Source organism: Struthio camelus, chromosome 1 (genome assembly GCF_040807025.1).
Source record: "Struthio camelus isolate bStrCam1 chromosome 1, bStrCam1.hap1, whole genome shotgun sequence".
Classification (NCBI taxonomy): Eukaryota; Metazoa; Chordata; class Aves; order Struthioniformes; family Struthionidae; genus Struthio; species Struthio camelus.
Genome location: NC_090942.1, coordinates 88658669 through 88680897, shown reverse-complemented (window position 1 = coordinate 88680897; position 22229 = coordinate 88658669). Strand labels below are relative to the sequence as shown.

The following is a 22229-nucleotide window of genomic DNA, read 5'->3' as shown; positions in this document are numbered from 1 at the left end:
GTACCCAGTCTGAGGCCACAAGGAAGAGGAAGCATCTATAAACAATGACAGGCCCACGACATGGAAGGTGGCTTGTGAAGAGAATAGGGAGGGCATTGGTACATTTTCTTGTCTCAGTATTCCTCAGAAAGACAGCACATTCAGCAACCAGTCCTCTGATTGTCTTGCTTGTTTTTCTATGGATGTGATTATTTTTGAGGGAACACACTTAGGTCATGGAGAGCATCACTGACACAGGGGTCTGATATTGTTCAGCCTGTGCTCTGTCACTCATTGAAATCACTTTCAGGCCAGAGCCGGGCACCTGGGCCTGCCCTACTTTTGGGGCTTTGACTGGCACCAGACACTAAAATCACACTTCTACCACCTCTCTCCTCCCACTAGAAGCCTTAGTTCTGGAGCCTGTCATCTGATCCCACCCTGTCTTGGGGCTTTGCCTTGGGCACCATCACATGAGATATCCGTAGCACATCCCAAGGAGCCCGCATCTTCAAGCACTATTCATCTACCTGTTCCCACAGCAGCTGAGTCCCTTCAGAGCAGTAGCAATTTCAGACAGCCCTTAATGGACACACACATACATTGCAACAGCTATAATTCACTGGGATTAGTAATTTTACATGTGCTTCTCACTCTCAAACTCTCTATCATGCAACCAATGTTAGTTAATGAGAGAAGGGTGTAAAACTGTAACACGGCTTGAGATACAGGAACATAGCATTTTCTAGACCAGGTTCTCCTTCAGTCTTCCTGAGGTTGCTTTTCCTGCTCCAGGTTTCATCATCTCCTGTGTTCTGTAACAGCAGCATGGTGTGCTGCTGATCTGGACTTCCCAGGGTTTGGGGGAAAGAGATATTTTTGCTGTGTTGTCGGAGATCCACATCACATCGTCCAGCCACAGGTTACCCTTCTCTGAATGAGCTGGGAACAAATGACTCGATGTTAAGGGCTTCCAGTTTCCAAACATCCTGGGCTTGGACTGCCTCCTTGCTGCTGCAATGTCCTAACACTGGATGAAAATGATATGCTGCATTGCTGAGATAACATCTTAGTCCTCCATCCACAGAGCCTTATCTTAACTAAGGCTATGTCCTCAGATAGTGCTTATGCTTAGAAACAGCCAGGCCCTTCAGGGGAAGCTGCCCAAACATCTGTTTTGTGCATAGGACTGGCATCCTCACAATACATAGCATGATCCATGCTCAGTACCACCTGGAACACCAGCTTCATACACTCAGGGCATATGCTGGCACAAAATCACATTTGATGGAACCAGCAGAGCCCATTCAGAATGTAGCTATGGGCTCACACCTTCAACGTTCAACAATCCCCCTTTATACTATAAGTGGTAGGCCGAGACAAATAGAAACTCTTTTGAGAGAGGTGTATCTTCCTGGCTCTCCTTACACCCTAATAGGATGCAGAGAAATTGTGTTGCTGCGGTGGAGCTAGGGCTCTTTTAACAGCTCAGCCACAGACTTCCTCCATTTTTGGCATTCCAGTAGCGCTGTACACCATTTTCCCCTTGTGCCTTCAATTTTCTTCTGTCCTAGTGTCTACCAGTCTAATTACCTAACCTGCTTCCCCTGTAACCTCCCCAGACCCCCATAAGGCTGGACCATTAATGCTAACCCAACAGGTACTGTTGGTCATCACCAAATGAGGCAGATTTGTACCAGTTCAGGTGTGGGTGTACAGAGCCTTCTGTTTTGTTGAGCACTCTGGCCATGTTTGTTATTCAGTGAAAGATCAGATACCATGACAAAAAACATGATATGAGAACACCAGCAGGTAACTCAACAAGGAATACAAAGCATCTTATTCTGACAGCTCAGTCATGGCACATCTGAGTCATAATGTTTTCATTCACTTTATCTAATTCAGTGCGCTGCTCTGTATATTTATCTTTATTACTTGATGAAATAGAAATCATAACTGCATTTTTTGCAATTAATATGCTTCTTTGAAAAGCTTGTAGAGCAGCAGGGAACATTCCCTGTGCACACAATGGATGTTGGTTCACCAGTACCTGGGGCTTTCTGTCCTCCTCCTCTTCTTGTGACTTTGTTAAGGAGCCTCTATCACCTCCCAGAGTTGAATGGGACAGGAGAACATGTACAAGCCAGGAGCTTTGTAGGATACTATAGTCACTGAAACTAGTGTATCAGAAAACTACAGCACAGAGACTTACCCCCTAGCACATCTCTCCATAGCCACTTGCATGTTGTTGACTTCTGCTGTCATTTTCTGAGGTCCTTCCTTACATCTTAGCTCCTCTAGCCGCAGAGACATATCAGAGTCACTTGTTTGATATTATATTTATGTCCAGACCCTTGGGACAAAGAACAAGGGGGATGGTTCAGAGCTTAAAAAACAGGAGGCAAATAAATACCCTAGGGTATTATTGATTCCCTGTTATTAAGTTTGTTTCCTTGTTTTATAGGGCACATGCTGCCCTAATGATTTTCAGAAGAGTTTGAATTGGATGACATTGTGGATATACACTGAAATAGCTTCTGTTTAGAAAGCTGGTGTTTGGGGAATAAACAGGGAATGGGGAAGGTCACTTCCTGATTTTAAGCCTGACCTGTGTAATCACATAAAAGATTTCCCTCTCCTTTTAAAAGAGTCCTCTCTTTTATGTATCTTTCAGGTGCCACCTGGAAGCTTATCTTCTCACTGCCAAGAGACTGCCCTGAATGGTAGCAGTGGCCTTCAGTTACTCCACCCCAATTAAATGGTCAAGGAAACTCTCTTCCCATAAAGAGGGAAAGTGAGTCAGAGGAAGGCAGAGAAAGCCCTGGCTGGGATACAGCACATCATTGTATGGCTCTAGTTGCCCATTTGCAAGGCTCTTCCTTCACCAGAGGAATTTCTTGAAGACTTCTGTGATAGCAGAAGCTGCCCTCTGCAATCCCAGAGGCAGAGAGAGCTGCCCATACACCTACGATGTAAGATACTCCGCGGCTGAGCAGCCAGCAGAACTAAGGAGATTTGGACAGTATTGTTCCCTGCTACTGGCTATGGGGTAGCCTACTTTAAGCAGAGTTGGTGGGGAATCTGCCTCTGCACACTGAGGCCAGTGCTGTTCCTGTCTCCAACTTAAAAATGTGCCATCTTGTTCCAGCCTACAGACAGCCCTTTGCTGCACCAGTGCACAAAGCTCTGGGATACCCTGCCTGCAATGCTGGCCTACCCTATGGTTCAGTTCTGATGTCTGCAGGCTTCTTTTCAGACACAGAGATGCATGCATATCATGGAGACAATGCAGTTAGGCAGTTATAGTTTTTTCTGAGATCTGTCCCCAAGTCTGCCCTGTGTCCATTTTCCCTTTTGGCTCTGTGTGTCTCCAGAAGGGAGACTGAAGCTGCAGCAGCGGGTAGTAGATGAGTGAAAGAAGGGGCTGAGGATGGAGCAGTTCTGTAGGGCAGGGTGACTGTGCAGCGGGAGGTAGAGACAAGGTTTTTGGCTAAAGACTGTGGTCGGGGAAAAAATCCCAGTTCAGGTGAAATGGCCTGCAATATAGGGAATGAGAAAACTTCCTTTTCTTCTCTCTGGCTCCAGTTTGTCCTGGACCTCCAGCCTTAGGAAGATATAACGTGATCCAGGAGAGCTTTACCTTGACTTTGTAGTCATGGCTAAAGGAAGAGGAGCAGGGTGAACTGTAAAATAGGTTCATAACCGAATCCCAAAAGGGCAGCCAAAGTTGCTTTTTGGCAGTTGCATTATGCCTTTGCAGATGCTTTGAAGGAGGACAGCTCTACTTACTACGGCATAACCTGTTCACAGGTCTGCAGCAGAACTGTTACCACCTCTGACTGTTTGTCATGGCTGTTACTGCCGTGATCACCCCTGCAATTCTGTTATTGGGAAGAACTGGATGAATGGTCTCTTCAGGAGATTTTTTAACCATTTAAGTCTAACCCAGTCACTTTTGCCTGAGATAGTAAAAGAGCTCTGAGAGCAGCTCTGCAAGGGAACAGATGGATTTTGGCCAAAAATAATCAAGCACACAAGCAAGTAAAAATGGAAAGCTGCAATATGATATGGGCATTTCCTTTTTCCCAGAAACACCCTTCCTGACTGAGTGCAGCCGAGCTTGCAGACAGCTGGCCAGAAATCAGTTAATACTGTTTCCTGAAAGGCACCACCATGATGAGATGTTTTCAGTCTTATTCAGAAGAGAAATGGGATCCTCCCTCCCTTCCTTCCCTTCTTCCCCCCTTTTTCTTCCTTTCTTCCATAATTTATGGAAGGACTGGCTTCTCACCCATATACTGTGCTCTCCTCCAAAACAGCTGAAAGCCTGTGGCATTTACCTGGGTTGTCACAAAACCAGGTTTAGAGAAGGAATATGAACCAGTGGCTCACCTAGTAGTGGTTATACAGTTAATCTTCTTTTCAGCCTGGAAAAGCCTTCCCAAGGAAAATATTTGTGAAAACTAAAACTTTTCACAGAAACCTCTTGGCTCTGTCCAAGCAACCTTTTCCATGAAAAGCTGAACAATCCTGGCCAGCTCAGCTCTCATTCTTACATTTACTGCTGTGGCTCCAACTAGGTGCTGGGGTCAAGCTCAAAGGAGCACAGAAACAGACTGTCCTTAACTGAGGACAAAATCCAGGACTAAGCACACAGGGGTGGGATTTATGTGCTGACAGCTTCATCTTCAGAAGGCTGAGGCTTTTCTTAAACACAGTATCAGGCTCCACCACTGTATCAAGTACACCTCTGGTCTTTTCTTCCCCTGCTGTCTCCCACCCCTTACAGTCCATCACCTGCCACTGGGGGCAGGAGGGGGCAGTTCCCTGAGGAGAGTGTCTCTTTTTTAAATAAGGGGTGAACATTGTCAAGTCCTGCTAAGCTAACCAGTGGCATGGTGAAAATAGTATAGATATTCATGTCACCATGATAATGTGAGAAAGTCCTCCTGCCTTTAATAGACAGTGAATGGCCATGAACTCACCAGATGGCCTCACTGGAACTACTGCCAGAGAGCCTTTGCTTTGCTGTTGTTAATGGTCACTCTTATCAACTCCAGTTTGGGATGCTCTCATTTTAAGGTTCAGAAAAGAAAAGAATACCTGCGAGGCTGTCTGGCAGCAAACTAGATGGACAGATAAGGCTTTGATCTATTGTGGAATTCATCAGGAACACAGGATAACAAGCAGCCTAGCATCCAGAGGCTGATCAATACAGTGTCAGACACTGGGCCAACTGCTGGCTATGCTTGGTGCCCTCCCTCAGGAAGGGTTCGTGCATAGCTTGCAGCTTCAATGGGAACCTAAGCACAAGCAGGACTGGTATTAAACAGAGCTGGTAACAACCCAGAGAGAAGCTGCCAGTTTCACCTCCTGAGAAAGACCATGATGACTCACCAGAGGGGCTGCCTTTTAAATAAGTGAGCAAATTACAGAATCACAGAATGGTTTAGGTTGGAAGGGACCTCTGGAGATCATCTAGTCCAACCTCCGTGCTCAAGCAGGGTCCTCTAGAGCATATTTCCTAGAATTGCGTCCAGGCGAGTTTTGAATATCTCCAGCAAAGGAGACTCCACCACCTCTCTGTGCAACCTGCTCCAGTGCTCACTCACCCTCACAGGAAAGAAGTTTTTCCTCAGGTTCAGATGGAACTTCCTGTGGTTCAGTTTATGCCTGTTGCCTCTTTTCCTGTCGCTGGGCACCACGGAGAAGAGACTGGCCTCATCCTCTCGACGCCCCCCCCTTCACATACTTGTACACATTGATGAGATCGCCTCTGAGTCTTCTCTTCTCCAGGCGAAACAGGCCCAGCTCTCCCAGCCTTTCCTCAGAGGAGAGATGCTCCAGTCCCCTCATCATCTTTGTAGCCCTCCGTTGGACTCTCTCCAGTAGTGCCATGTCTCTCTTGTCCTGGGGAGCCCAGAGTTGGACACAGTACTCCAGGGGAGGCCTCCCCAGGGCTGGGGAGAGGGGCAGGATCACCTCCCTCCACCTGCTGGCAACACTCTGCCTAATGCACCCCAGGAGACCATTGGCCTTCTTGGCCAGCAGGGCACATTGCTGCCTCATGCTTCACTTGTTGTCCACCAGGACTCCCAGGTCCTTCTCTCCAGAGCTGCTTTCCAGCAGGTCAACCCCCAGCCTGTCCTGCTGCCTGGGGTTCTTCCTCCCTAGGGGCAGGACCCTGCACTTGCCCTTATTGAACTTCATGAGGTTCCTCTCTGCCCAACTCTCCAGCCTGTCCAGGTCCCTCTGAATGGCAGCGCAGTCTTCTGGTGTGTCAGCCACTCCTCCCAGGTTTGTATCATCAGCCAACTTGCTGAGGGTGCACTCTGTCCCTTCCTCCAGGTCATTGATGAATACATTGAACAAGACTGGACCCAGGACTGACCCCTGCGGGACACCGCTAGCTACAAGCCTCCAGCCAGACTCTGTGCCACTGACCGCAACCCTCAGAGCTCGGCCATCCAGCCAGTTCTCAATCCACCTCACTGGCCACTCATCCAACCCACACCTCCTGAGCTCGCCTTTGAGGATGGGATGGGAGACAGTGTCAAAAGCCTTGCTCAAGTCCAGGGAGACAACATCCACTGCTCTGCCCTCATCTACCCAGCCAGTCATTCCATCCTAGAAGGCTAGCAGATTGGTGAAGCATGATTTCCCTTTGATGAATCCATGCTGACTACTCCTGATCACCTTCTCATCCTTCATATGCTTAGTGATGACCTCCAGGATGAGCTGCTCCATCACTTCCCCCTCAGCCCTGAGCATATATAGCTCCCTGTGCTGCCAGGGGCACATGGCACCACCACTGTTTCAAGGCCTCTACATTCACTCCCAGACTGTACCACCTTGCGCTGCTCTGGAGACGAGGGTCAGTAGGAAGGGGGGAAACCTGTCCCTATTTCAGCTCACTGTTTCTGTCATTTTCCAGTCCTTCAGCCATTTCTCTCCCCCTACTCCATCTTCAGCTCCTGGGGTTCCTCCTCACTGCCAGTTCCTCATCCCCTCACAGGCTTTGCTTCTACCCCCTTCCCAGCTGATGTGCCATATATTCAGCAATGAGCCTGTTAGTAATGGCACTCAAAACGTCTGTGTCACATTTAGGTTTAATGCTGCGCAGAGGCCAGCGGGGAACCTAAGCCTCTGCAAGCCATAGGGGTCAGACAGCTCTGAATGAGGGGAGGGATGGCACTTTGGTAGCTCCCTTCACATACCCAAAAAGTGCGTATGCTACACATACGGACCCTGTTCGATTGATTGATTGATTGATTGAGCCCTGGCTGTGCTCAAGCCAAGCACTTAACTATTCAGCTTGTCGGACTGCTCAGACCAGTCCCTCAGCCACACAGAGGTGCTGAACAAGCCCAGTCAGCATGCAGGCAGCTGCCTGAGCCCCCATGGCCAGGGCCTGGCACACGTACGGCCCCTGCCACCATCACAGCTCAGAGCAGACCAGAAACCCTTTTCTCCCCCCTTTCCCACCTGGTAAGCTGGTCAAAGATGGGTAAGAGAGGCAGAAGGGAGGGAGGATAGGGAACTGAAATCTCTCTCCTCTCCTCTCTTTCAAATGGAGGCTGTCTGCTGCCCCTCGGTGGCCATTTTGAAGAACAAGCAGTCCAGCTGCCTAGGGAGCCTGCATGCCTACACACAGTGTTTCTAACCTAAACCTTTCCTTAATCTGCCTCAGAAATCTTCCATCTTGGGTCAGAGGATGCTCTGGCTTCCCAGAAGTAGCCCATGTACAAAATCATGCCCTCAGCGACCTTCCCCACCTCTGCCTTCTGCGACCTGCTCTCTTCCACCCCGGGGCCAGTCACTGAGTTCGAGGCATGGTCCAAGCTATGGGGCAAGCCTATAGGCAAGGTGATGCCTGTTTTTTCTTAAGCTATGACACACCTCCCGGCGAGAAGTGTCTGTGCCAGCGGCACAGCTACCAGTGGCATAGCTACCAGCAAAGGTTGGCGAGAAAAGCTGTCCTTTCGGTAAGTGGTTAACCTTAACAGCCTCCTGACCCCACTCGGTGTGGTACCTATAGCTGATGTTATAAGAGCATGGAAAGCAGCCATGTCACAGCTTGTGTACCCTTTTCCTAAGTATAAAACAGCACCTTGGGCAGGAGGCACTGTCAGTGTGTGGTCATGAGGCCCAATTCACGTGTGAATAAACACTGGCGTGATCATGAGGCCACACTCGTCTGATTCACAGAGATCACCTGTTCTCAGCCTACAACAGCAAAGTGCCAAAGACACGAGAATGATTGGGGTGGCTCCAGTCCTGGTGCCACCACAAAGCCTCGTGCCTCCAGTTTCTGACTTGTGAGGGAAAAATCAACAGCAGTTACCCACTGCTATATGCTCTGCTGAGGTGGGAGGTGGGGGGTAATGAGTTGTTTGTGGGGAATGATTAATTAGGACTGTATTTTCTTTTGTTAGATGTACTAGGGAGAGCGTGTTGTGTTATTTTTAATCCTCTCCCTAAACTGATAATTTAGATTACACCAAGTCAAACCATGGGTGCCTTTATTGTGCCTCTGACCTGCCTTGCATTCATTTTACCTTGCATTCACTAGCAGTTTGGACTCCATTCCTTCTGGTCACCATCCGAGTATCTACCCAGTACCTCATCTGGGCTTTCCAACTTGATAAGTTTGCACTGTCAAAATTCCATGATTATTCATAACCAAGCCAGAGAATTAAGCACTGGCTTGGGGATGCATGCTAGCTAGAACAGTGGTCACTGCGGAAAGGTGAGGTCTTTCCCTGAGATGGAAAGCTACCTGGCAATGAGGCTGTTGATGGACATGAGTTTGTGCTAGACCCAGCACATGCAGGAGATCCCTCAGTTATCTTGGACATTGATTGTATTGTAAGTATGCTACTTCGTATAATACTGGATCAGACCATCTGGCCTTGTTATCCTTCTTCTAATAAGTTCACAAAGAGAAACCCTGTTCCCCTAACACGTGTTAGCAGTATTGTCCATCTCCAAAGTCAACTGGCCACAACACAGGGACAGGACAGGGGACAGTATCCCCCTCCTCTGTTGACCTGCTTTTCTTTATCTCTGACCCTTGTTTTCTAACCGAGATTGTCCCCCTGCTCACCAGACTCACTGCCCAGTCATGGTCTTTTCCATGTGGCCTCAGCCCAACATACAGAGATTCCTCAAAGCTCTGAACATTGATTGAACATCAACAGTTCAACTGTACAGATACAAAGGAACTCACTACTTCTGTGAAAATCTAGCCTGAGCAGGAGAAAGAATTGTCTCGGAGTCATAGTAAAATTATGCTACAACCTACCCAATCTCACTACTTTGTTTTCCAAGTAGAAGGTGCACTTCTTTCAATACATACCTCAAATACAAACAAACATCTGTGAGCATGTTATGAACAAGCCCCAAGCCAAGCCAACTAAACAAAAGTGAAATCCTCCACAACGCATGCAGTTCTCTCCCTGTGGAGAGGATGAGAGAGAGACAAAAAACCACACATGGCAGATCTGAGTCAGGGCATCAAATGCTCCACTGGAAAATGCTTGGATACCATGATGATGAAGGCAATCTAAGAACCTAGCAAGAAGAGAATAGAAAGGTTTTCTGTTCTCTTTCTCTCCTTCCTCCCCTCTATTTAAGGCTACCCACTTCTTTTTCTCATTGTCTGACTTCAGTTCTTTGTCCAGGAATGCATGTATTGCCACATTTAAATAAAGGATCAGACTATGCACTCAGTTACGCTGTTATGTGCACAGAAAAAGATCAAACCTCAGTGCCTCTAAAGCCAATGTGAAACTGTCTTTGACTGTCATGGGACCGGAGTCCATCCCTGCTGAGGAATTCTCCCTGGTTACACAGAGGTTGCAGAAGTCAGCACCTGGCCCACTGGGCCAAATTCCCTCTCTTTTGCATTAGCTTCTAGCAGTTTGAAACTAGAGGTTAATGTGTTTCTCCATAGGGTAGGATATTAAGCTGTAAAAGGGATGTTATATACAGCAGCCTGATTCTGAGTAATTTTTCTTCCTCATGTTTCCTGATGCTGTAGCAGATTACTGTTATGCAGACAGACATTAGCCCCTAGCATTTCAATGACTGCATCATTCAGCTCTGCCAGGGACAGGTTTAGGTGCTCCAAGTGATTCCATCAAGCCAATGGAATGCCAGTATGTGAAGGACACGTGCTGGAGACAGGTGTTGAATCCTGTGACTGGTGTACACCTATCATCTGCTCATCAAACCACACAACAGGAGTGCAAGCCTTCATCACTGAACTGTGCTGAGAAACATGCTTTCCAATAGCTTGTGCTGGCTGCAAGGCACACTGCTGCACTGTCCCCACACTGGGTGCAGCTGGTGGATAGATCAGAGATCAAACTTCCAGCTGGGGTGAGCACATGGGTTCACTGAGCAGGTGGGTACTGATAGAAACTGAAACCTTCAGTGGTTTGCATTAATGTGCTGTCCGTGAACCGCAGCGCCTAAAGAGAGATGAACTATACATCCTGCTCAACCATTTCTGCCATGGTGGTGGGAAAGTCTGGCAGGTGCAGTAAGTGAAGACAGACAACTGAGGGTGGTATCAGCTCAGAGGGCCCCCCTGGATCACAAGTCAACACCTGCATGTTTGCACCAAAACCATGCGATACTCTGCAAGGTTACTTTGCATCTGCAGGAGCTTTGACACTATTATTAGACAGTTAACTACTATACTAAAGCAGCTTTAGTGTGAGTAAGGTAAGAGAAGGTATTCTCAGGCCTGTCTTACCCCCAGAGTTTGCATGGAGGACACTACCGGGGTTAGATCTGGAATTTTTAGCAAAATGCTATTCCCAGCACAGACAGTTATATGGGTATAAAGAAACTGCCCTGCTCCTCCCTATTCATGACTAAGCTATGCTGGGGAAGCATTTTTATGTTGTCACAGCTGAGTCTAGGGGTCTGCACTGCTTTCACTGTATGATTCTGTGTATTCTCCTGACCTTGCATCCAGGAAAGTCCAGTTGATAACACAGTCTCTTTGGTTCCTTCTTTGTTGCCCATAAAGGTGTGTTTTCACAGTCTAATTTCAGCTGGCTCTCCCTGGACAATCTAAAGGAGATGAAGCACCAGTAATTTTTACCTTAATGCCACTAGCTGATGTCAATGGTACATCCACCCATCCCCAGTCTCCACCCTTTGCTGGATTCAGTTTCTGGACAAATGACATCCAGGTAAAAAAGCTACAGCCTCTGACTGTTCCTCCTTTCTTTGTGTCTTTATCTTTCTATCTCAGCCAAGTCAGCCATCTAAATATTGTTAGACAAAAGCAGGTAAATCTTTTTCTTCCGTCAATCCCAGACAACATCCACTTACAGATCCCATTCCACAGCCCCTGGGCTTCACCGACTACCATTTAGATGGAGAGCAGGTGCCAGCCAGGGAGCCTCAGGCTCTAACACTTGCTAATCACTCTTGAATGCATGTGCAAGAGCCAGTCTTGGAGGAAAGGAGATGGTGGGCAGGTGGGGGTAAGGGCCAGGCAGTGTGGGTGTTCCTGTCCCAAACTGTGATAAATTTGAAAGAGAAGCATCCTTTCCATACCCCTCCCCACCTTCCCTGTAATCAGACACCCACTTCACAGGGGACCAGCTCTTAAGAGGACAAGTATGGAGATTTTCAGGGGCTTAAAAAAACAGATGGCACAGGATGGGCACAATGACTTGCCTGAAAAGTATGTGGTAACTGGAGAACTTGGTTAGTGGGATGTATTAGGAGCATAAAATTACTCACAGATCGTGTGCCTATTTATGACCTGCACAAATGTAATTACAGTCATCCACTTGGCACGTAATCTTCATTAGTTCTGTTCTGATATGCATTAACAATGATGAAATACATAGTATCAGCCTCACTTAGATGACAGAAGTGGAAGAAAATAGGTCTCAATACACAGCGGAGGGAACTTGAGAAAGACTTAACCACACATGCAATCTAGCTACCACTTTGGTGCCCCATTCTAACAGGAGGCTCTGGACAGTATGGATTTTGCATAGACTTTTCCCACTGGTGAATTTTAGGAAACTGTCCCCATCAGAATAGGGGAGAAAAGCAAAGAAGCCCCAGGAAAAAGTGCTTGTTTCATTTCAAAGTTCATAAGCAGAGTGTGTTTGGGGAAAAAAAAGTCAGACTGCATGCTACATAGCATCCTCTGGAACAAGAGTATGGGTAGTGACATGTTTTGAGGCTACATAGGGCCTTTTTACACAGGACCTGCTATTCCCTTCTGGTAGTGGAAATGGCAGAAACTGTAACTAAGCAAGCATTTGAACCAGCTACCTCTCTGCCATTTGCTTTTAATAAAAGGACATAAAATTGAGCCTTTAAGTATCACGCTGTAGCTAAAGGGAAGAGGGAAGCATCCAAGCAGAGAGGCCACATGGAAGGTTTTACCCAAGATGCACAACCTCTTCTTGTTCCCCAGAGCTTTGCATAATCCTAACTCCAATCCGTGCTGTTCACAAGTCTTCCCTTGGGGAGACTATTCCATATTCCAGTTGATGGGCACTGGTAGGAAGTGCTTCCTGAGATGAGCACATACAAGTATAGCACTCCAGCATTCTGTGTGGCAGGTACGCATATAAGAAAGGGCTGGTAAAGAAAGAAGGGACCCATCAAACCTTGGAAATCTGGGTTTGAGGCTCATTAGCCTCCTGCCCACCTGTTTTTTGACACTGCTTTTCTTACCTGTGCAGGAAGGGACTGAGTTTTGTGCCAGTGACTCCTCCGTCACAGTCTGCCTCTCCACTGCTAACAAAGGGCCACATCATCCTGTAATTCTCAGGTGATTGAGAGACTTGGTTGTTAATGGGAGGGAGAAGCTTTGTCCTTTTCCTGACCTGCTCCCCTAAAGATTCAAGAGAAAGGAAAACTGTATTTTAATATGAATGAGAGTCTAATTTTTGTTATTCTTTCTTGACTGCCTTCCTTCCACAAACATGTCCTCTCAGGTCCAGACTGTGAGCTGTGACCAAACTACAGGGGGGCAGGCTGTCTGGAGCCAAGAGCTGGGCTAGTACTGAGGGCTGCAGGTCAGAACTGAGGGCTGCAGGTCAGAAATACAGTGTTTTCCTAATTTGAACCTGAGGGAGTTCAATATAGACAAATATCAAAGATGTCTGCTTGGAAGAAAAATCAGACAAGCTCAACAGAATAGAAGGGGCAGGTAGAAATCCTGCATGCCCTCCCTTACCACACACACCTCTGACAGAGGATGACGGCTCCCAGGGAAACCTCTGAGCGGCAACAGGGCCTAGACCATGGTTCCATGTTCACTAATACCAAGCCTCACCCTACCAGCTCTCTCTGAGCAGTATGAACTTGAGAAGGATGACACAGAGACACTCTGTGACATGTCACAGTATTCACCAGAACACAGATAATCCATTTTTGAGCTAGCTGAGCAGGTCAGAACAGCACCTAATCTACGTAAAATTTGAGGTAGCCCTTACCAGTACAATGTTACCCTGCTGATTAAAATGAGTTTAGCATTGTTCTGAGGTAGGAACCCATAGCATTTCTGACCCAGTGGTACAAGCTCCAGAGCTGGATTTACAGTATCATTTGGCCTCAGTGCTTTCCCAGCTCCAGCCTCTGTAAACTCATCTGGTTATACCACTTCAGTGCAAGTTTGGATCTTCAGCTCTCTGAAGGCGGTAATCCTGCTGACACTAACTCAACTTTCTGGGTGAAAACATCTTCCAGCCGTGGTCCTGCCTTATCTGTGCTGAGGCTAAGGGTGCTTTTCAAGCTGATCTTTTATCCCTGCTGTTGAAGGACTATGGAAAGGGTTCGTTAGGACATGCTTCATCCCAGTGAGTCATTCCATTCACTTCCATACACTTAATGAGGCAACATACGCTTACTCACCTGAGTAATGCTTCACAGCAGCAGGCCCTTAAGGAACTGAGAACTGCAAAGTCCATAGTAAGAGGGGAAAGAGACACACATCTTTGGGTTGAAAAACAAATTGGTGTTATTTGACCTTCTTGGGAAGAACAGCTAAATTTGCTTTGGGGCTAGACTAGATCTGAACTGGATAGCTATTCCAGCTGAAAATAGTTGCAAGAGAAACAGAATGAGTGGATACTTGTATCTGCTCTACAAATCATTGCCAGTGGATATTTTTTAAAGCACATCAGCTCTAGACGTCCATGGGCAGCATATCCAGTTTGCAGGCTGATGGTGCCACAGGGCAGAGAGTCCAGACCCGGCACCCTGGGGAGCATCTCAAGTATCCACACCTCACTTCTCATGGCATCCTCTGTGCCTGTATGTTTTATGGAGTTACCTTCCCAAGACATCTTTATATGTATCATTTATTCGAGGGAAATAATAGGATTTCTTTTCCTAAATAAATTCTGACTTTAGATGGTATGATTTTATACATTCACTGAAGTCTTTTTTTCTCACATAAAAACATTTTAAAAAATATGTGTGATGACCTGATTAGAGGCATGGTTGGGGAGAGGAGAGCAAATTGTGCTCAGCGGAGGTGGATATATAGAAAAGAAAAAAAGCACTGGGAGCAGGGTGAAGCATAAAAAGGAAGGGAATGGAAGAAAAGTGAGGTGAGAAAATTAAAAGGCAGACAAAGACAAATTTAAAAAAAGGAAAAATAGAGGGGACATTCAATCACTTTCATGCAGACTGCAAAGCAAGGCTGTCTCTGGGATGGAAACTGATCAGTACCAAAATTATACACCAAGAGCAATTCCACTGTGTTTCAAAACCGTTTCCCCACATAACTCCCCCACTATGGACACGCAAAATGTGAGGGGAGGGGATATGGTGGTGGAGGCAGTGTTACTACGGCTGTAAAATGCTAATCCTTTTGCCCAGGGTGTCCCTAGGCAAACCATGTCACCTCTGATGACTCAGTTCTGCAGTCTGTGTGATAGGGGAGAATGCTTTGTGGAGTCTTTTGGTGTTGGGAGGCACAGTCTCCAGCTAGGTGGCTTTGTCAATTAACATTATCAGAAGAGTGTTTATTATTTTGCCTGATGCGTGCAGAGCCCAGAGCCCGTTAAGTTGTCATTGCCAAGAGACATTCTTCTATGTGAATCAAATGCAGGTGCTTTTGTTTGTAAACGCAGCTCCCCTGGTCTTGCATTCCTGCAGCCCTGGTGTTGGCATATTCATATTTTTCTCCGTCTTTACAATGGGCTATTTTTCATGAGCTTGTACAATACCAAAATAGGCATCATACAGGTATCCTCGGAGGCCGTGTCAGTGTACAGACCATGCAGATTAATGGCCATCACCTCCATACTCTACAAATGTTTTTTACATCTGGCAGGGGATCCCTTTTAGTGTGTGCGTTAAGCCCAGAACAGCATGCAAACAGCCTGGAGGAAGCTGGGGCTGTCCAGGCCGTGGCTGCAGGGGAAGTGTCCTGGGGGAGTAGACAGGCCTGAGGCTTACACACCACTACCAAACCAGTACAGGGATGGAGACAAGAAGCAAGTGAAGGCTCTGGCTCTGTATTTTATCCATCTTACCCACTTATAATCCCTTCCCCTGCATTCCCAGTTGTCTTCCTGTCTGGATTCTAACTGAGAAATGAAGTCACCTTTGGGGGGGGGGAAGGGAGGGGATAATCAAAGGTGGGTCTAACAAGGCCCCTCCAGGTAAGCAGCACTGCAAAGGTACCTTTCAGCTATGAGCTTATACAGTACACTGGTGAAAGTGGGCCAAGGGGCTAGCTGATACCAGCTGGGGCTCATTTCCTATAATGACTCAGCTGGGGAGGAGGAGATATATGGACAGAAGGGAGGCTTGTCTCTACTGTCTCCAGAAGATTTTTTTTTTTTTAACAGGGTAATAGAGTTAGTACTTACTCCCCTTCCTTTTCTATACAGGTAGGTGCCTGTGTCATTTTTTCCTCCTAGCTGAGGGTGGGGAGGGAAAAATATGCTTGCTGAGTCATATGTTTTCTTTTCTACCTCTCCCAGGTGATTTTCCAAGTTTTGTAAATCCTGGGCTATGAGAGCCTCCCATTAAACTTCAAATTTCCTTAAAGGAAACAGCTTTTTTTTTTTCTCCTTCCTTCCCTAAGTGGATGGTAAACCCTGGCTTCAAACGTTTATCTTATGCAGTTGGATTCCTTTAGAATCTGACCAGGTAATTCCTACCTTCCCCTGGTGCGTAGCAAAAAAGCTAAATTTTTGTAAGCTATTATTTCTTCTAAGAACCAGAAAAATGTAATAAATGACTGAGGGGAAAAAAGCTTGGAAAAGGAGAAGTGTTATTTCACTCTGGCCCTGCTGTCTGTCTCAACCTCAGGCTAGTCACCAGAGAAGATACTCAAAGAGCAACTTGTCTTTCTCTTGAGCCGTTTTCCCTGCAACACAGACACTTCTCTGGAGTGCTGTACTCCTCCCCCCCCCCCCCCCCCCGGCTCTGAGTCCATATTCACTTGTGAGGAGGTGGAGTGCTGTGGAGTGCTTATCTGTTCGCAATGATGGTTGCGATCTGCAATGCAGACAGGCATAGTCTTTGCATGCCCCGAGGGCAGGGGGGGGCCTTTGGGTTCCCCTCTATTCTTTGCATTTGGGTGGGGAGCGGTGAGGAGGTGGAGGTGAAGAGGAAGAGTGTTAAACTTGGAGGGGGTGGGGGGTGTCTGCCTGGCCCTGTCCAAGCTCACCAGACAGCTCTGCTTAGGCCTTTGCCCTGAGGTGACAACAAGGCTCTTCCCTCCCCCACCCCCCGAGCAGGGAGGGATGTGCCCACAGCAATGGCCTGAGCTCCATCACGGCACCACAAGCCAAGCTGGGAAGCTGGTCCTGGTGTCCCAGCCCTCCCCCACTGCCTGAATACCCCAGAGCCCCTCCCCTCCAATCAACTGACTTTTAACATGACAATGGCCATGACAATCCCTTCTAACCATGGCCAGGCTGGGGAGGACATAAAGCATCCCCCTCACCTCCGGCTAATGGAGTATCTGCATGCGGGCTACCTGCCGCAGGCGCGTCGCTTGCCAGCTCGCCGCCACCTCCTCAGGGCTGGGGGCTCCCGGCCATGAGCGCCCACCTGGCCCTGCCACCCTACCCGCCCTACCCCGGCGCGGTAAGGTATGGAGACTATTACTGGCCCTCTCCAGGCAGCATGGACAGTGCGCCGGTGGAGGAGGCCCCGGCGGCGGACACCCTTCCCTTCTCTGCGGCAGAGAAGACCCCTCACCACCCAGGTAGGCGCCCTGGCCTGCTGACCCTCGGGGAAGCGAGTCGGGCCCTTTCGGCCGGGAGAGGGTGGTGCTGGGCCGGGGGGCAAGAGGCCGAGGCAACAGCTCAGCTGGACATGGGGCCGGCGAGCTCCTCGGCTATGCCGGGTGTCAGGACGGAGGGGGCGATGCCTGTGCGCTGCCTGCCGGTGGGTCCCTGCCCCGACGGCAGGCCGCGGGTCTCCTCCAGCTCCTGCTCCTGAGAGCCGCCCGCTGCAAGGGTGTTGATGGCCGGGGCTACTGGGGCTTTAGCCGTCCCCTGGCTGGGAGCGGGCCGGGGGGGCTGTCGGGCCCCTTCTGCAGGGCCCAGCGTGGCATCTGTGTGTGGGTGAAATAGGGAGGAATGCAAGACCCCCTCGCAGAGGGGCATCTGCGGGTGTCTCTGCTCCCCTTCCCCTGTAGGGATGCGTGTGTGCAGACACTCAGCAAAGTTCTTGAGTCAGGATGCCTACAGCTGTAAAGCCTGTGCACATTCTCATGGCACCTGGAATGCTAAATCCTCATGTGAAAGCAGGCTTTTTTTTTTTTGGGGGGGGGGGGGTAGGACTCCTCTATCTGACTCTGCTCACTCATTTCCTTTCTCCTCAGACATCTCTCCAGCTTCCTCCAGCTCTGGGACCCTCATTCAGTACACCCCAGACTCTGCCACAAGCCCAACCACAGAAGACCCATCTCCACACCCCTCTTCCCAGAAGGTCAAGGAGGAAGTTGAGGGTGGGGTGAAGAAAGCCAAGAGCCGAACAGCTTTCTCCCAGGAGCAGCTGCAAACCCTGCACCAGCGGTTCCAGAGCCAGAAGTATCTCAGCCCCCAGCAGATCCGGGAGCTAGGCTCAGCCCTGGGGCTCACTTACAAACAGGTGAACATCTTGCTCCAAGCAGCTGAGTTGCATCCCTGGTCTGAAGTGATCTTGCAGCACAGGGTGGCGTGGGGTTATTTTGTTTGCTTTTTGTTTTTCCTTAGACCCTGGAGGGATGGTTTCTCGTTGACTTATTTATGCCATTGCTTACGTGAGAGAGCAGCGGGTGTGAAAAGTTATGACTCAGTCTTCCTCTTATGTTGATTCCAGCACTATTTGCTGTGCAGGTGTTTGAGAGTACATACAAGAGCAGGGCTATGTGCAGAGTAAGTCAAGTTACTATTCTGTATGGATGTATGTTATCTGATAAACATGAAAGGATAGATACTTGCACTGCTATAGACCTGTTGCCTTTCTAAATCAGAGTGGCACCCTGCCTCTCTTCCCTAGAAAGAGCCACAGCAACTGGTGTATGACTCAGAGGGAGTGACTCATTCCTGAGTCAGCACTGATCTTGTACAGCAGCAATACCTCAGTGCTATACCGAGCTGCTTTTGATGAGTGATGAAAGATTCCATGGTGACCTGAGCAATAAGAATGTTAGTCTTTGTCTCGGCTCTGTGATTCTACTGCTACCTGTGTCTGCTGCATGATGTTGTGTATGGTATTAAGAGCCAAGCAGTAACGGTATTGTAACAGTAGGCAAAACATCTTTAAGGTAAGTTTTTTAGTAAGAAAGAATTTGTAATGCCCTATGTTCTTTTCCCCCCTCATCACTTTTCTAGGTGAAAACATGGTTTCAGAACCAACGGATGAAGTTTAAACGCTGCCAGAAGGAGAGTCAATGGGTGGAAAAAGGGACATATCTACCACAGGTGAGAGAATTTCTTCCCAACAGTTAGCAGGGCTCTTCTATGCAGTGAGAAGTGTGCCATGTCCAACATGCTAATTCTTAATGTTCAGGACTCCATATTTCTGTATTTCTCAAAAAGGCTTAGGGCAGTGTTGTTTTAAGCCTAGCCTGGCAATTAAAATGGCTTTTTTGTTACTGGTCCATTTACTTCCTAGTTAAAACCAGATAGAAAGCCTTGCTGGCTCTCTTGGCTATTTAGTTATTCCTGGTGCCTTTCTACCTAGCACAGTGCTCACAGACATGTTGGACTAGGAATTAGCAGAGATGAACAAGTTCTTAAATCACTATTACTAGTCTACAGTGAGGACAACCAGTACAAAATAGATTCTATTGTTTCCATTTTTTAGAGGGGGAGGGGGAACAGGAATGTGTCCAAAAGAATGGACTCCATTGGTGTGGTGTTCTTTGTTACTGAACATCCTTCTCTCTCTCTCCCAGAATGGGTTTCATCAGGCTGCATACCTGGATATGACCCCTACATTTCACCAGGGCTTTCCTGTTGGTGCCAGCAGAAACCTTCAGGCTGTGGCCAGCGTCCACCAGGCTTACAGCAGTGGCCAGACATATGGGAATGGGCAGGGCCTGTACCCGTTCATGGCTGTGGAGGATGATGGGTACTTTGGGAAAGGTGGGACAAGCAGCAATACTCAGCAAGCCATGGGTTTATTAAGCCAGCAGATGAACTTCTATCATGGCTACCCTAACAATGTGGATTATGCCAGCCTGGAGTCAGATGAGACCTACAGCTTCCAGAGCACCTCTGACAGCATCACACAGTTCTCAGGCTCTCCTGTACGACATCAGTACCAGGCCCCTTGGCATCCCCTGGGAACCCAGAATGGTTATGAGTCTTAGGCCCAAGTATTCTTTCTCCCTTCACAGTGCTTTCTCATTAATTCCTAGGGTCTTGATCCAGAGATCTAGTTCTGATTCCTTTCTCTTCTTCCCCCTCCCCCTGCTTTCATCCCTAACTCCTGTTCTATTCATTGAGGCACACACCCTGCTGCCTTGGGCTCCTTTTCTGATTAAAAGCATCTGGCTGTGCATAGCTAACCCCTGGCAAGGGTGGCTTATGTTTGGGTACGTAAAACTATTAATGGAGGAGAATGTACAATGCCACAGCAAGAAGCAGCAGAGGTGGAAAAGGTTCATGTCCACTGTCCAAGACCCACCTTCCTCTGCTGCCTGCTGATTCTCCGATCCTTGCCTTGTGTGTCTTGCAGCAGAGCTTTGCTGGAAAAGAATTCCTCTGCGCTTCAGCATATTTCTGCTAGAAATGCCCTATTGTAGCCCAGAATCTTCCCTGCTGTCTTGTTTATTTCTGTTGCGACTTCAGTCAACTGCTGGTAAGTTCTTCATCTGGATCCTCTCCTCCCTCACTGAAGAGCTAAATGAGATCATCTTATCTCAGATAACTTGATCCAAAGTTAATCCTAGCTCCTCCTTCTAGTGGAGTCAGTGCCTACCTGCCCTTGGCCTGCTGCCTTCCTGTGTAAATGAGGCAACTGAGGGGAGGGAAGGAGCACAAGAAAGAAAAGTGAGAGAAAGGCCCGTATTTGACATAAAAACTTTCTCTGTGGTACCCAAAGCTGTTAACTTCTTTGTACCTGTTGGCTTATTCAGGATGATGTTTCTGGATTTGTCCTCACACAGTTTAGATCTTCCCCCTTCAACATCTGTCTGCTGACAGGGTTGGCTTGTCCCCTCCTGCAGTTTGCAGGAGAGGGTATCCTAAAGTGCTCTTGTTGGAAGTGTGAGGAGTGGCTGTGTGTAGCCATTCTTTGAGTGGTGAGAACAGTTTGCATATCGGTACATGAAGGTCCCCTAGCACTTCACAAACACAGCACCACTAGAATGCAGCTTTCCCTGTGGTAGAGGGGAGCAGCGTGTAAGCTAGTAAGATTTTTCATCCCTTCCCTGGGACTTAGTTGAGTCTCTTGTATGCCCTTCTATTGAAAAGGGCACTGGCTAAACCATCAGACATCACTATGCAAGTTCTGGGGAAGGTGAGAAGCTTAGAGAAACCTATTTGGACAGAATGAGGAAAAACATTTTTTTTGGAGAACTGAATCATCCCTGCCAGTATTGGGGAAACTGGAAGTCTGCTCCAACTTGTGTGTGAAACTGACTTCTTAATGGGATGTGGAACTGCAGAGTGCAGTCTGCCACTGCCCAAGAATATAAAATGATTGTGTGAGCTGTCAATAATGGTATGAGGTGGTGAAAGTGTAAATAGTTCTGTGGTAGGGCGGCTTTGTTGTTAATGCACAATTCTTACTGCAATTCTGTGTTATAGTTGAACTTCGACTGCAAAGGAGATAAGTTTACTGTTGCTCTAGAATCATTTTTCTTAACATATTTTCTTGCAGTGATTTTGATCCTTTGTGTATGTGGTTTTTTATTACTTTGTTTCTGCCTAATGCTTTTATAATCTTGTCCGAATTGAAAATAAATGACTATTTTAATGCTGAAATAGTAGTGTGGCTGGCTTGCATTTTTCATCAGAAAAGGCTTTCAAGGGAATGGTTATTCTGCAGAAGTTTAGGATTATACTGAAGAAGGGGGGAAACTGAACCCTGTTGTGCTCCTCCCAGAAGAGGCATGATCAAGCAGCTGTCTAAAGGGAGTGGTTGATAGACTTCCATCAGTCTTGTCTTTGATATGCAGGGGCTCTCCCTAATGCTATGTGCTCCAAGGCTAGGCAACTGAGCTGCTGGATTGCAGTGATGTACAACCCTGTAAAATGCCTGTATTGAGCTGTGAGCTGTAATGCTTCAAAACCATGGTTTTGAGTCCAAGAGGGGTACTTAGTTTAGAGCCTGACAAAAGCATCTTTTGAGATTGTTTAGCCACCTGCTGCTGCTCCAGAAGGTCATAGATGCTCTAGAAGTCCTGTGTCATATGAAATTGCAGCCCTGTGGGGGATTCCTGTACTACCCTACTGCACCTCAAATAGCAGCAGCTGTTTGTATGTAGAGCCAAATGACAGGATAACTCAGTTATCTCCTGCATTGGAACAAATGTGCTTCCTTGCTTTGTCCCAAGACTGTGTTTCTTTGCACTTAACAGTTAAGCAATACTTAAAAGGCACTGAAACATAGAAGGTATTCACATTAGGGCTGGAGCATAGCATCAGCAGCCACCAACTGTCTTGGAGACCCACCAATCCCCCTTTCTACTCAGGGAGTTTTGGCTGGCTAATGACCCTTGTTTCCTTGGGTACCTATTAGTTTGAAAACCTATGTAATGCATTTGCAGCCCTCAATGGATGTTCCATTAGTACTGC

General features: G+C 47.6%; 1 protein-coding gene across 2 annotated transcripts; it reads left to right on the top strand.

Annotated features, from left to right (window-relative positions):
- The first annotated feature begins 11109 nt into the window (after positions 1 to 11109).
- Positions 11110 to 21413, top strand: LOC104148935 (homeobox protein NANOG). Of its 2 annotated transcripts, XM_068955166.1 has the most exons (5): positions 11110 to 11186; positions 17114 to 17200; positions 17822 to 18090; positions 18816 to 18905; positions 19382 to 21413. In XM_068955166.1, the coding sequence occupies exons 2-5, from the start codon at positions 17119 to 17121 to the stop codon at positions 19796 to 19798; spliced, it is 858 nt and encodes a 285-aa protein (XP_068811267.1). In that variant the 5' UTR covers positions 11110 to 11186; positions 17114 to 17118; the 3' UTR covers positions 19799 to 21413. The 2 variants fall into 2 exon arrangements, with proteins under 2 accessions (XP_068811267.1, XP_068811259.1); XM_068955158.1 differs by lacking the exon at positions 11110 to 11186 and having other exon boundaries at positions 16731 to 17200.
- The last annotated feature ends 816 nt before the right edge of the window (positions 21414 to 22229 follow it).